The 15,218-nt window shown below is 34.6% G+C and overlaps 1 protein-coding gene across 1 annotated transcript; it reads right to left on the bottom strand.

Moving 5' to 3' along the window:
• Nucleotides 1-604: 604 nt before the first annotated feature.
• On the bottom strand, nucleotides 605-14,546 carry LOC143535895 (uncharacterized). The gene is made up of 23 exons (XM_077030019.1): nucleotides 13,700-14,546; nucleotides 13,477-13,625; nucleotides 12,547-12,786; nucleotides 11,633-11,742; nucleotides 11,467-11,544; nucleotides 11,287-11,393; nucleotides 10,503-10,591; nucleotides 10,304-10,422; nucleotides 9,541-9,644; nucleotides 9,377-9,454; nucleotides 9,218-9,296; nucleotides 8,226-8,394; nucleotides 8,043-8,113; nucleotides 7,859-7,939; nucleotides 7,676-7,746; nucleotides 7,491-7,587; nucleotides 7,351-7,410; nucleotides 6,987-7,041; nucleotides 5,411-5,808; nucleotides 3,082-4,584; nucleotides 1,677-2,246; nucleotides 1,020-1,078; nucleotides 605-947 (listed from the first exon to the last, which is right to left on the bottom strand). The coding sequence occupies exons 1-23, from the start codon at nucleotides 14,044-14,046 to the stop codon at nucleotides 752-754; spliced, it is 4,830 nt and encodes a 1,609-aa protein (XP_076886134.1). The 5' UTR covers nucleotides 14,047-14,546; the 3' UTR covers nucleotides 605-751.
• Nucleotides 14,547-15,218: the final 672 nt, after the last annotated feature.

Genomic DNA, 15,218 nt, shown 5'->3' with positions numbered 1-15,218 from the left:
TTGATTTAAAATCAGGGCTACAGCCCGAAGAGAACTTTAAACCGTGAACAACCTTTCATGTCCAGAATAAGTTCAATAGATTATGTTTCTCAAGTTGAGTTATATTGTTTAATTAAATAGATTTGGTTGTGTCAGGTCAAGTTTAATTTACTTGAGAGCGTATGACAACAAATCGTACACCCCTATACACGACTGTATAGCATCAAATCATCTTTATCAAACTAATAGATGATTTATTGGCAGCAAATCCTTACACCACCAAAACGAACCAAACACCCAAATCAAACGATCTAAAAAATAAAAGTACGTTTTAAAAAATAACTCGTCAACCCAACAACCCACATCTTTGCATCTAAGCACAGCCTAAAACGCAAACCAAACGAAGCAAAATTAGGTTAAATTAAGTTGGAAACAATATTATTTATGTCAATCAAGCTGTATGATCAAAAGGTGACATGCAAGAACCCTACAATAACTAACCATAAAAGAAAGAGTATGAAACTAAAACTTGTCAACCCATAAATTTGATTGACATGAAAATCTTGACTTTCTGTTTTAAGATTTTGTGTATGTTTGTTTGTTTGTTTGTTTGTATAGTCAGCCAGTTTATACAAAACTGAAACTCCTAAAATTCAACCAACTACCCAAAGCATTCTAGTCTTGTCTTGATTGATTTCAGCCTTTAAAAATCCACCTACAAAATCCAACCTTTTTTTTTTTACAAAACTGTTGTTTTAATCATGATCATCCGCTACAAAGAGGATAGCGTCCTTGTAAACCAGTCAGATAATCGTTTCATCTTTGCTGATAAATCCTTGTTTCTCCCAAAGTAAGTTTCTGCATTCTCCATCAACACTTCAACATCATGTTTAACTGCTGCAATTCTTCTGTAGTAATTGTTTTCCAGTCTCGCTTGGATTACTTCAAGACTCAAAGGCACTGGGAACCTGCACCATTTCATCACATTAGGTTAACAGATGGGACCCATATATATATATCGGATAGAGAAAAAACTATACCTGTTGATGAATGTTGATGTATGCGCCACTTGTTTTAACTTCTGAACACCATAATGATCCTGCATGTATCAAGGTCTCTTAAGTTAAACAAGCCGAAACAACAAGAGATTAAACGAGCTCAAGCCCAAGCTTAACTAGACTCACCAGCCTAAACCAGCCTATTATTTATATGAATTTTATTAATATTGTATATATAAACTTTTATGAAAAAAATAACTAAAAAAACTATGTACCATGATATGTATCTATACAAATTATAACTATGCACACACACACACACACACACACACATATATATAAGATAATTATTAATTTATACAAATAAATCATATATATAGCAAATAATCCAAACTCAAGATTTAAAAACTACTCACGAACAGAAGTTAAGCTTTAGATAAATAGAGCACCAAACAAGCCGAGCTCAGACTATCTAAAATCAGCTCGCCTCGTTTACAACCCTAATTAACATGCTTCAAGACGAAAATTATGAAAAAACTATTTAAGTAAAAATAAAACTTTTCTATAGTTTATACCAAATATTTGCTTGTTAATAGCAAAGGATAGTGTTCTTTTAAAGTCCAAAACATATGTGCTGTTCAAAATTCTGAACAATATATAAAAAAAAAAGAAAAAAAGAAAAAAAAGAAAAGAAGATACCTTGGATTTGTTCCCGGATTGCTCAAGTTTAGACAAAGCACGAATGAGCTTGTTTCTGACATCATCATCAATATGTGGCTCTTCCCATACAATACTAGAATCAATGAGTTCCCAAGGACTGTGTCGAAACACATTTGGATCATTCTTATAATGAACCGAAAACCGTTCCCACGGGCTATCAGGAAAGTCAACGCTTTTGGGTTTAACCGCCACAACCCGACCGTGCCACCAACTCCCGTCTTCTTCCCCTTCATTTTTCCACCAAACTTGACACTTGTCACGGTTGCTCCAGTTTTTCTTCATAGCAGCATCATACCTACTTCTTTCAACAAGAAAGTCTGGTAATCCGGTAATTTCCGGAAGGGTTAACTTGAAGGATTTACCGACCACGTTGGATGTTGGGTCCACGAATTGTAGAGTCATTTTGCAGCAGCTTTCCCCGGAACCGGGGTGTGTTGAATATTCGAGATCTTTGACTTTGCAAAATTCAACGTCTCGGATGATTCCTTTTAACGACCTCCATGGAACCATGTCTCGTGAATTACTACCTTCTATGTAATCTTGATGACCCTGAAGAAAACAGTAACACAAAAAATTAACAATTATCAATCCTTAAACGCTGTTAAAAACAAGTCGAGAATTTAAAAAATAAGCAAAATCATGCCCAAAAATAATGAGCACGAGCTGGCTTCAGAGACAAAAGAAGCCTATACTTTATACAACTTTTATGTAATACACGCACACAACATATGTATATATAAAACCGTGATAAAACTAACAAATATATATCATGTTATATTTAAAATTATAATTAAAACAGATTAAAAAATAATAATAATAAATGTATATAAATTAACTACTATATTTTATATGAGCAATGCTCAAGCTTGAAAGCTTCTCATGAGCCAAGCTCATACTTAAAAAGCTTGTTTAATAAATGGTTTTGACTTTAGAGCCAGAGCTTCACTTATTGAGCTCGAGCTAGCTCGTGAGCCAATAATTTATATAATTTGTATTTAATATTAATATATGTTTATATAAATAATTATAATTATTATTTTATATAAATTATGTTACTAAAAACTAAATAATACATATTGTGTTACGTATTATACATCAAGTATAATAGGATATAAATTAATTCATAAATAATAACAAACCGATCTCGAGCCGAAATCAGCCTTTAAAAAGTACTCAAGAGCCAAGCTCGAGCTTTAGAAATAGAGCTTGAAACAAGCCGAGCTCTCCTAAGTTATAACCAAGCCGAACTTGAGCCAGCCTAGTCGAGCTCAGGCTCGGCTCATTTACACCCCCTAAATTTATTCCATTTATACCTTTCAATTACAAGCAAAAATAACCCATTTTAAAAATAAGGATTCACTTAAAAAGATGCATAGTTGCATACCTGTCGTAAGTAAACAACTTCATCCCCGAACTGAGGAATATACCGCGAACCCTCTTCATGAATTGAAAGCAACAACCATGAGCTTCTTGTTGACTGGTGTGATTTCCTTTTTTCTGGAGATTTGTTTAGTCGGTTGTAATCCACCGGTCTCCTGCTTCTGGTAGATCTTAACCCTACTTTATGTCTTGAATTCAATCTATCTTCTTCCTCTTCTTGTGGAACCTCCTCACCTCCATCAGTTGAAGACTTTTCTTTACTTGAAGTATCGCCAGAAACCTCATGAACAGGTCGGAAATTAACGTTTCTCTGGGTTTCAGGGATTCGGGTTTCAACTTGTTTATACTGACTAATATTATTTGCATTAGAAGTGCTTGCTTCCGGCCCCACACCGTTTGTTCCGGTTCCTACACTTGCCCGACCCCTTGTTGACTTTGACCGTCTATAAACTTCTCTAAACATCCTATCGCGCGGCAAGTCTATTAGGTCAGAGTTCAAAGGGTTTTCAACCCGAGTAGTTTCCAGGGGCATCTCCGTAATTTTCATATCTGAGGTGGACCCGTCAGATAGCATGACGCCTTCACCGTATCTTGATTCCAGTACTGAAGATCTGATTTTTAACTTTGTGGGAGTTATTCGTAACTTCATATGTGACGGGATAGGTTCTTCTTTATATTGATTGTTTTCTGGTTCCTCGTCTAAAACGACTGTTTTGCCCTTTTGGATTTGGACACCCGAAGAACTAGAGGGACCCACAAACTCCTTTTTAAATACCGGTGACGAGTCAACAAGATTCTCGGTTTTCAAATCCACATCCGGACATGACTCGTTTCTAGATTCAGAAACAGACGGGACGGGTGCGGTAATTCGTGACCGTTTCGATGAGCGGGATTTTGCACCACCCCATTTAATATTTCTCTCAAGCAGGCTTACAGGATTTGTATTTTCAGTTAACGAGCCGTTTTCATTACTTTCAACAGATTGACAGTTTCCGTTAGTCAAAAACGGGCCCACCAATTCCTGAGGAGTTGCAGTAGAGGACGGGCCCACCAATTCCCGTTTACTTGAATCCTGATTAGAAATTTTAAACACAAGTCTCCTTTTGGGAGTATTTTGGTGGCGACCTGCTTCTTCAGATACTATTTCTTTACCTTTTGAATGCACGTTTTCTTCGTTTTCAATTGAGATTTCGGTTTCTTCACTTCCAGCTTCGGTTTCTTGCTCACTGGAGTAAGTTTCAGATGAGTCATCGCCTTCTAGAAGGTCCTCTTCGTCATCTTCTTCTTCTTCATCTCCTTCTCCTTCTGAGGCTTTCCCACTTATTCGGGAGAGAAAACTTAGGGCATTGCGCGCTGCGGCTCTTCTAGGTCTTTTTGACTTTGACTTCTTTTTAGAGGCTTTATGACCAAATCTTGACTTTCTACTACGGTTGTTTCTAAGTGAGCTTTCTTCACCATCTAGGTTCCTCCTCTTGACACGTCTTCCCGAAGACGTCATGAACTCGGCCTGTGAAATTGTGAAAATGTCAAAAGGGAAAAGAAATAAAATACTTTACAAAATAAGGATGCAAACGAGCAAGGCAGCTCGCGAGCTACTCGAGATCGGCTCGCTGAAAGCTAGAATCAAGCTAACTTTAAACGAGAACGGACCCAAGCTTACCTTATCATGCTTGAGCTGGTTGTATGCCTAAACGAACCGATTATTAACATGATTTTTATTTTAATATATTAAATATGTAATTACAGAGTAATTATTATTATATATAAAATTATGTCAAAAATAACTGTAATGCATACATGAAAGCCATAATTAATAAATAACAAACCAGCCGAGCACGAGCTTGTAAAACTACTCACGCACCTAGCTCAAGCCTTATAAATGGAGCTCAAAACGAACTTGAGCTCTCGTAGGTTAAACGAGCGAAGCTCAAGCCTAGGCGGCTCTGGCACGACTCGTTTACATGTAATTTCCAAAATTGATTATTTGCGCAATTATGACCAAAAACATGTAGTATGTCGATTAAATTCCAATGAAAGAAAATAGAAATAAAGTGTGCAATTACTAAACCAACACGCCGACAACTACTAGAAACATGTTCAGAAAGATTGAGATTCTTGGTCAAAAAAACCTGAAAGTATGTTCATAGGTTGACTTGGTCAAAGGGACTGCTTTTCAACTTCAGAACTTTATACTAACACTATTAAAGCACTCAAATCAGTATTTTCAGTTTTTAGACCTTTGAAAATGTTTTATGGTGTCCCCGATTCCATCTAAACTTGGATACATCATATTAAATATGAAGTTAAAAGAACAATCAAAACATAAGGCTTACCTCTCCCTTCATTTTCTTCTTTTTTCTGCGACTGATGTCATCACGAGAACTTTGATCCTCACTGTCACCGGCACTGCCATCAAGGCTAGCAGAAGCATTAGAACTCATTCCTTGCTCTCCTCCCGAATGATACTCTTCAGTCACATTATACTCTGAATCATTTTCATCACTTTGTATTTCAATTTCTGGTTCCCAATCCATGGCATCAAGAAACTCGGGAAGTGGATCCATCACAATGTCCAAGTCAGCAATTGGTGGCATTTGGAATTCTTGGTCAACTAGACTTATGTCGGGTCCCACAGCAAATCTAAATGTAGATGGCCTCCATTCAAACCCTAGAGCCCCTAAACGTCTTTGCTGGTATTTTGTTTGGTATGGTTCAGGGTACGGAATCATGCCTGAAAAGTTTCAAACTTTATATATAAATATTGTGTTATATACTTATACAATATACTAATTGCTATAATACTAATAATAATCTATAGTTTTCAATATTAATTTAAGAGACCCGTTGACTGGTTCAATTCTTAGCAGGTTTCAACTAGGAGTGGCAATTTTCGACACCACACACAAATAATCAGGTTTTGGGTTGACAGATCTAATCCGTTTAAAAAATGAGGCATGGGTCGACCTGTTTAATTACACGGGTCGACCTGTATAACCTGTTTAGTTAAAACGGGTTAGTCAACCCAACAACGTGTTTAGTTGAACAGGTGAACCCACTAACTCGTTTATGACCAGTTTAACCAATTTATTACAATCCATCAACCCGTATAACACGTTTAGAACTTGTTTAACATCTGCCAACCCATTTGACCTGTTTAGATAAATGGATTAAACGGGTAATGTTCAGGTTACATGATTTTTTAAATGTGTGCAAGTTAGGGTTCATGTTTTTACATGAACAAAAATATGGGTCGTGTTCAAGTCGAACAATTCAGCCCACCAACCGCAACCCGACACCATTGACAACCCTAATTTCAACCAGTTTATTAATTTAAATTTTAACCCATTCAAAACGATTGACCCCAAATCAAAACATTTCAGGTAAATAGGTCAAAATTAAAGAATGGTGATTTGAAATCTTGTTCATCGTTATTAAAAGCCCTCGCTTCTTGCGCCTAGGCCCATTTTCCAAGCGAGTCCAACATATGCACTTCTAATTCCTAGGCCGCCCTTGCTTTTTGAAGTTGACGACACCTCTATTGGTGTTGATGACAGATCAAGAACAATCATCATTTGAACCTTTACTATTTATTACTTTTTAAACTTTTAGTACTTTGAACATATTGCTATTAAAGTTTGGAAATTATATTTGAATCTTGACTCTTTTAGAACTTTATGTACTAATTCGATGATGCTAAATGTAATATAATAGCTTTTGTTTAGTTTATATGAAAAATAATATTGCTTTTCTAATACATTACATAACATAACATAACATAACATAACATAACATAATATAATATAATTTTTATTTATTTAAGTGTGCTTTTTTTTCCTTGGGCCCTCACTTTATTTGCGCCTAGGCCCGGGGCGAGGCCTATGGTAACTACGATCTTGTTTATAAACAAACCTGAATCACAAAGGAGATCTTGCATATTCCTTCGATAGGGAGGAAGTTGTGTTTCCTGAGTATAGTTATGAATCTCAAGAAAATCAGCAACATACAGAAAAAATATATATATATTCAGTGGTTTAGTATAATAATTAAATGAAGATTTTTTTTCTTTTCCAAATTCTCTCTTTTAGCCAGTAACACTTTTAATAAGGCAAATTGCACTTCATTAGAATCTTTCTAATTGTAGAAAATAAATGTTTTTTAGAGAAAAAAGTGTAATTTCCTAAAATTAACCCCCTAATGTGGTTTTCTAAAAATTTGAATTAACTTCATAGCATAAAACTATGATTTATAAAGACAAGTAACTGGAAAAACTAACCTGGTCAAGAGAATTTCCATGACCGTCTGAAATAAGGGGCCTGTAATCTCCAAGAAAAAACTGTTGCAAGATTATATAGTATCATTCATGATGTTTTATATAAAAAAAAAGCATTTACTATTTTTGTATTTACTTTATACCTGATCATACTTGGCATCATTTTGCGCCTCCCCTTGGCCGGTACTCAATATATGTAGTTGACCAACCTCATCAGAGAGTATAATGGATGTCCCATCCCTAGTATTATGATAGAGACAATATTAAATAAGTGGTGGATAAAAATCATTTTATATACTTGTAATTACAAGAAAATGAATCAACTTACGGAGAAAACTTTCCATCAACTATCTTAAAGCGCCCGATTTCAAATACACGAATAGGTAATCCCTCCCATATCTATAAACAATCAAAGAAAATCAAAACAATTTAGTAAAATGTGACAACTTGCAATAAAAAAACAAAAATATAAATAAGATTTAGAAAAAAAAAAAAAAGGAAGAATACTCACATCCCAAACTATTGTTTTGCCATCGTATCCAGCACTCATTGCTATTCGTGGATTGAAAGGATGAACATCCAAAACATAAGTCTACAGATAAAAGCAGAATAATCAGAAAACATATTATTATATAGCCATTTTTGTTTTAAAAAAATGCTTATTTTACTGGGAATAGAAAAATAAATGCACTTACAGATCCACTGTGACCTGTTAAAGAATGGACTAAACTACCATCAACAGCATTCCAGACACATATTCTACAATCTGCATCCATAGAAAAGAAAATAATTGTTTATATACTAATCTAGAGCAACCTATAATACTATATGTGAAATAAACTCACGCCACGATAATGTTTAGGACGTATTAAACATACCCATGATGGCAGCAAGGACAAAGCGGTTGTCAAGGCTCCATACAATCATGTTAACACCACGTGGAGTAGGAAGAGTCCTTTGCCGTGGGCCCCCTCTTGGTGGTTGAGGTGGCATTGGCGGTGGTGGAACTTTTAAATGATATGCGCGTGTCCACCTTCCAACTCTTCCCTACACAACTCAAATATAAATACACAAATTCATTGATATTTTAATAAAAAAGACCAATTTCAAAAGATCAAAAATATTGTAAATCTGTTAAAAATGATGTAATTAAGCCTGTGAATGTTGGTTAACCATTCAACGGGAGGTTTGTATTTTCAATAAACGAGCAAACATGACCATACCTTTTTGTTCATTTAGTTAAATGAACGAACATGAACACATGCCTCGTTCGTTTATTTATGTTCATGAACATTTGTTTACATTTACTCTTTTATGTCCGTTTATATATTCGCTCTTTAGGCCTGTTATAATTAGTATAGTTTATGAAACTATGTTATTAAACGTTACAAATTTAGTGAAGTTTTAATAACTTTTAAGGATATATTATTTTATTTTTTTAAGTGCTACTATTAATTATATTATTACTGTTGAACTTTGATTTTCCTCTTTTATTCCATACATATGTTTTTTAGAGCTGAGGGTCTCTCTGGAAGCCACCTCTCCATCCCTTTGGATAGATGTACGATGTGCCTATATCCGACCCTCCCTAGACCCTACTTATAGCTTTGCTATTGGTGGGACTTCACTGGGTATGATTGATTGATTGTTGATCAGTTTACTTACAATTGGTGTTCGTTCATTTATGTTTAGTTATGTTCGTTTGTGAATCGTCCGCTTATACTACTAATGTACGTGCATAATTGAAAACGAACACAAACAAGAAAGCCTCGGTTGTTTGTTTGGTTAAAGATAAATGAATGAATACGAACATCTTTGTTCATGTTCGTGTAGGCTCGTTTACAAGCCTAGGTGTAATGGAATATCTCACATGAGATCTACGCAATTTGGGAACCCAAATAATTGCACTGCCATCACGGGAACACGTAACAATGTTGTCATGCGTAAACCTGCAAAAATTCAACATTATATGTAAATATTTTGATCTTGTTATTTCATAATTGCAATTTAAAGGAAATAATATAAGTACCATGTATTTTTGAATTTTGGAATGTTTTCTTCTTTTGAAGCATCGGATGGAGAAAACCTAGAGGCCACAGCACAGCCACTGCATCATAAGCCAACATAAACATTAGTTATTAAATCCAACTATCAGTAAATGAAACAAAAAAGAAACAAGAATTGTACTTGTACCTAAATTGTACATAGTTAACATCGTTTTCATGCCCCGCTAAAATATCCATCTCATGATTGGGTTGTTGCGGGTCATCACTGCCAGATTTACAAGCATTCCAAACCTGCAAATAATTCATATAAATTTTTATTCTCTGTTCTCAAGTTACTATTTCAATAATTAAGTGTTCATAAGCATGTTAATGAACCGAATGAACATGAATGGATCGTATTTGCTCGTTTAACTTTAACTGAACAAATAATCAAACACGGAGAGCTTTACAAATATGGTTTTCTTGTCCGCGCTCTTTCGTTAGAGAAATGAGCATGAGTGTGTTCGTGTTCATTATGTTCATTCATTTACAGTGCAAACGAATGTAAACGAACACTGATCATAAATGAACAAGCATAACCAAGCGAAAACTAATTAAAAGTAATGTGAAAAACAATGTGTTGGCCTAAAAAGTTATTAAAACTAAACTACGTTGTAATGGGCCAAACAAATTAAAATGAATATATTAACGAACGTAAAAGACCATAAACAAACATAAACGAACGAACGAACAATAAGTGAACGCAAACGAACAAACAATAAGTGAACGTAAACGAACAAACATAAACAAATTTAAATAAATAAGTGAATGCAAACGAACGTTCTCGAACATGAATGAACAAACACGACATGTGTTTTTTATTAAATAAGCGTACACTCTGCCGAACTGTTCACTGAACGTTTGGTTCGTTTACAGGCCTAAGTTTTGACAGCAATTATTTACAAGTATACCCTTGCAAGAGTGTCTGAGCTTCCAGTGACAAAAACAGTTCCATTAGCATTGAACGAGCAGCAAAAAATTTGACGATTTTGATGAAGAATAGTTGATGTTGATGGTCCGTTGCTTTTCCCTATCATTATAAACGCACTATTTTATTATAAGTTGTTTATTATAAAATGTAATACAGAGTTAGTAATGAGGTTGACTAACCAGCATCGGGAGGTTTAGGTATGTATATACGCGGACTGAATTGAGAATTTCTAGCATCCCAAATCCTACATGATCCATCATCAGACGACCTACAAGAAAAAATAAGGTTGTTAAAGTTTAAAGATTATACAGAACCTGTATTACTAAGACGATAATTTATTCTCATTTCAACAAAACCATTTAGGAAATTGCAAGCAGTTGTATACACTTTAGACGATTCTTGGCTCGTTTAATCCATTTAACTTTAACTATTTAAGGTCCATAACTTGGCATATGAAAATCTTCATAATTTAATACAAATTAAATGCTTTTATAGTTTAGCTGTGAGATCATATCATGGTATCATACAATAGAAAAATAATAATTCAATTAAATCGGTTGACAAAATAAACTCATCTAATAAAAATTTGATCAAATAAATCATCACTATATATATGACATAACCAATAGATATGAAAATTAAATATAAATCATCATCAAAATTATACACACACACACAAACATATATACATAGGGCATGGATCAAATACAAATGAAATTAGCGTGCTAATTGTGAGAATCAAGTAGAGTAATTATATATACAAGTAGAGTAATTATGTAATTACATCAGAGTAATTATGTAATTACTCTACTTGTATATATAATTACTCTATTTGATTCTCACAATCAGCATGTTAATTTCATTTGTACGTGAACTTTCCCCCATATATATATCTTACCCATTTGACCCGGTACCATTATATACAATACCCATTTTCATACAATGGGTTGACGATAAACTTACGACAATAGCTGATAAACAGAGCCTATTCTAGGACTAAAAGCAATTGCTGTAACCGCTCCTGTGTGACCACGCAATGTTGAAATTGGAAGTCCATCAGCTATTCGCCACTGTAACCACAACACATCATATTTCAGTTGACCAATGTAAAACATATTTATATATGCCAAATGAAATACTTACAACTCGGATAACACAGTCATTTGATGCAGAAGCAACAAATAAATTGTTAAAGCTCACAGCAAGGTCTGTAATGTCACCCTATTGAAGCATATATTGATGATAAGTTCCCCAAATGAGAAATTTAACTAAAAAGTAAAATGTGATTTTGGATGGTAGATAAACTCACATCGTGCCCGCGACAGCTGGCCAAGCAGTATGCGGTTTCCATTGACCAAATTTTTACAAGGCGATCATCCGAGCCAGTGATAACATATCTCCCTAATCGGTCAAATATTGCTGAAAATAAAGCATATTTTAATCTTTATTCATATAAAAGCCAAAATTTATAAAGTCGTATTGCTTGCAAAAAACATAAAAAGACATATTTTGCCAAAATAACAAAAAAGTAGGCATGTAAACGAACTGAATGTTTCATGAACTGTTTCAGCGGGAAACTCGTTTATGTTCGTTAATTTAATAAACAAACAAACAGCAATTTTTTTTGTTCATTTAGTTAAACAAACTTTCATGAACATATGTGCCATGCATTTGTTTACACCATATATTCATTTAACTTTTTGACCAATTACAACTTAGTATAGTTTTAATAACCTTTTAGGCCCAACACATTGTTCTTCACATTATATGTAACCAGCTTGGGCTTAATTATGTTCCTTCATCTATGTTAAGTTATGTTTGTTCCTTTACGTTCGTGAACCGTTCATTTATACAGTTAACGAACATAAACGAACACACGACATGTTCATTTTCTTAACGAACAAAAAAACAAATTCGTTTAATTGTCCGTTTTCAATCGTTTGTCTGGTTAGAGTTAAACGGCTCCGTTTGAGTTCCTTTACAAGCCTAATAAAAGACACTACGCAAAGAAGGCTAGGTAAAAACTAATGGCCAATAAACCACTGTAATTTCTAAGATTGATCATGGAAAATATTAACCAAAAGAACTTCTAAAATGCCAACAAACTTGGAATGCTTTATGTAACAGATTTCAAAAGTTAAACAATATCATAACTTTTAGTTAAAATCTAAAGTCCACTTACCAAATCAGATATGAATTGAAACTATATTAAAAAATATTTACCACAATAGACAGCATTTCGATGGCCTCTAAGCTTCTTGAGATTTTCCATCTTCTGAAACATGGTTGATGGTTTGATAACGACATAAGAAGCAGCCCGAATAGACGGTCCGCGATGATGCCTAGAAAAACCACCACCGAGTTCTCGTAGAGCCAGTCCACGAACCTGATCCGCTTGCATGTGAGGCCACCGCATGAACACCGGAGGTCGTCTCACTTCATTCTCTCCCTTTTTCACATCATCTGCAATGAGTGGACCCACAAGGCAAAAACATTATAAACAAATTATTTATAGATGATATTTTAACTTGCTACTAAAAGAATGCTGGAAAATTATTTATAAATCATATTTTAACTTGTTAACTCTTGAACACTAAATAAAAGATTAAAATGAACAGATCCAAGAAAAGCTATAATACCACCAAAGAGGTTTTATGTATAAGCACAAGTCTTTAACTCTATATGTACAAGTAGCCTATGAATAAGGTACAACTAATCTATGCAGGAGCTCACTTTTAACTCAGAATTGTGCGCATCAGACTGAACCGCACATTATACGGTTTAGAGCACATCATGCAATAGCAGTGCATCGCTCCACCTGATGTGATATTATCAATGCATTGTGCACATCGCGCATTATGCGCTCCTGATGCACGCATTTTGAAACCAAGCTGAAAGTTGCAAAAAGTCTATTTTAATGCTTACAACCTCTTAAATTTATTTTATTCAAAGATTTAGAATACTGTTGAAATAATATTGCTTCAGTAGTCAACGTTAAAACATTTGACTATTTATAAAAATGTACACGAAAAGTGTTTGCAGGTCAAACAGATCAATCCATCTGGATCAAACTCAATGCTTATCAATGACTCTCAATGCAAAAATGCACAACATAATAAAAATGATAATAATAATGTAATTGTGATCAAATACCGCTCAAAAGTGAAAACGAGCCAGTTCCCAACAGTGTAGGAACAGCAGCAGCATTCATAAGAGTATGACCCTGTGATGAAGAAGAAGTTGCACCACTTAACAATTGCTTCAACAGCTTCACTAAGTGATCCTTATCTATGTAAGGATACCTAATCAAATCGCAAAAAAAAAAAAAACTCAAATCACCAACCATAATAATCTTAAATTGAACAAACTTTGATACCTCTCGACCAACTTATTATAGCTCAACGGAAACGACTTCCCATCATCATTTTCATCACCACTCATACAACCATTTCTTGAATACCAAGAATGATATCTTCTAGGCAAAAGTTGATGTTCAAGAAGCTCATTCCAAAACTGACCATAAGTTCGGTGACACGAGCCCATTGACAAAAAATGCATGATCAAAAAGTAGACCTCAGTGAGGTCAATATCCACTTCAGCTTCATTCACACGTTTATTCACATCAACGAGTTGACCTCTTTCTTTAGCCTTACTCGAAAAACTTAAAGGTTTCAAACTCCCACTTGGTGGTTCATTAGGAGGAGGATTCTTGTGAAGAGCCATATCACATATATTTAATACTATAATCCTCTATCAAAACCTGTAAATTGTGCAAAACAATGTAACAGTAACTGTCAATTTGTTGTCATTCATACTTTTGGAAGGAAAACTTTAATCGTGTGTTTGTTTCTTTCTGGTCAAATCAGTACGCTTCGTCACTTCCAATCTTATGATATGGTTGCTTAAATTTAAAGGATCAACATTATAGTTGTACTTGTACCCTATCATAGTTGACAACAGCGAATGGTGGTAAATAGCGACAAGCTACCTATAAGCTACGTAGCGATAGCAATAAAATAATGCCCGCTATTTCATGTTTAGCAATAAAAGTAACACCAAACCTGTGATCAAGTACACACTTAATAAAAGAAACACTAAACCTAGAATTGAGGTGCTAATTGGTGCAGGTTGGTGGGAGGGGAAAGCCTAACATTGTTATATATATTATGAAAAATAAAGCTGAACAGTCGCTATTTTCACGCTTGGTTGTTTAATAAATGAACGAACATGAACAAGGTATTTCGCTTTCTTAACTAAATGAACGAACAGAATTAGAGGCCATGTTGGTTCAAGTGTGTTCCTGAAGTTCGATAATGCGTTCTTTTACGTCAGATTACGTCCATTAGTGTTTGTTCGTTAAAGTGTTTAACTACTTTTTAATGAGTTATCTAATCTTATATATGGGTTTAAGCATAATAATAATCTATAAAACATAAATATATATGAGTAGTATGTGAATAATTTATATGTAAAAGTAACATATGAATATGAATGTTTAAGAAAACACCAACACAAACTTGGTAACCAGACCAAAACGTTCCCAATTAGCCAAATCAACTAAAGCGCCGTTCGTGAACCGTTCAACTAAAAGCCTAACAGAGGAAGAAGCCCTAGTCAATGAATCTACATCACACATGTCAGGTAGAGCAAAAGGCAGAATGAGAATCCTATACGTGTGTAACTGAGATTCAAATAGCAGGGCCCACTCCAAGAAACTAACGAGACACAGTCCAGTCAGCAATTAGAAACGAAACAGAATTCAAAAGCCACTCAGAATTTCAAATAAAACCCTACCTGCAGGCAATCGAAGAAGGCAATTGAGATCTCAAGAGCATGCAATAACCCTAATTAGGTTTCAATTACGGAGCAAGTAACCTTCAATGTGGATCCGAACG

The sequence above is a fragment of the Bidens hawaiensis genome, unplaced genomic scaffold (genome assembly GCF_021521415.1).
Source record: "Bidens hawaiensis isolate Kalapana, Puna unplaced genomic scaffold, B.hawaiensis_p1.1 tig00010699_1, whole genome shotgun sequence".
NCBI lineage: Eukaryota > Viridiplantae > Streptophyta > Magnoliopsida > Asterales > Asteraceae > Bidens > Bidens hawaiensis.
The sequence above is the reverse complement of the archived record's forward strand: the minus strand, read 5'-3'. Positions and strand labels throughout refer to the sequence as shown.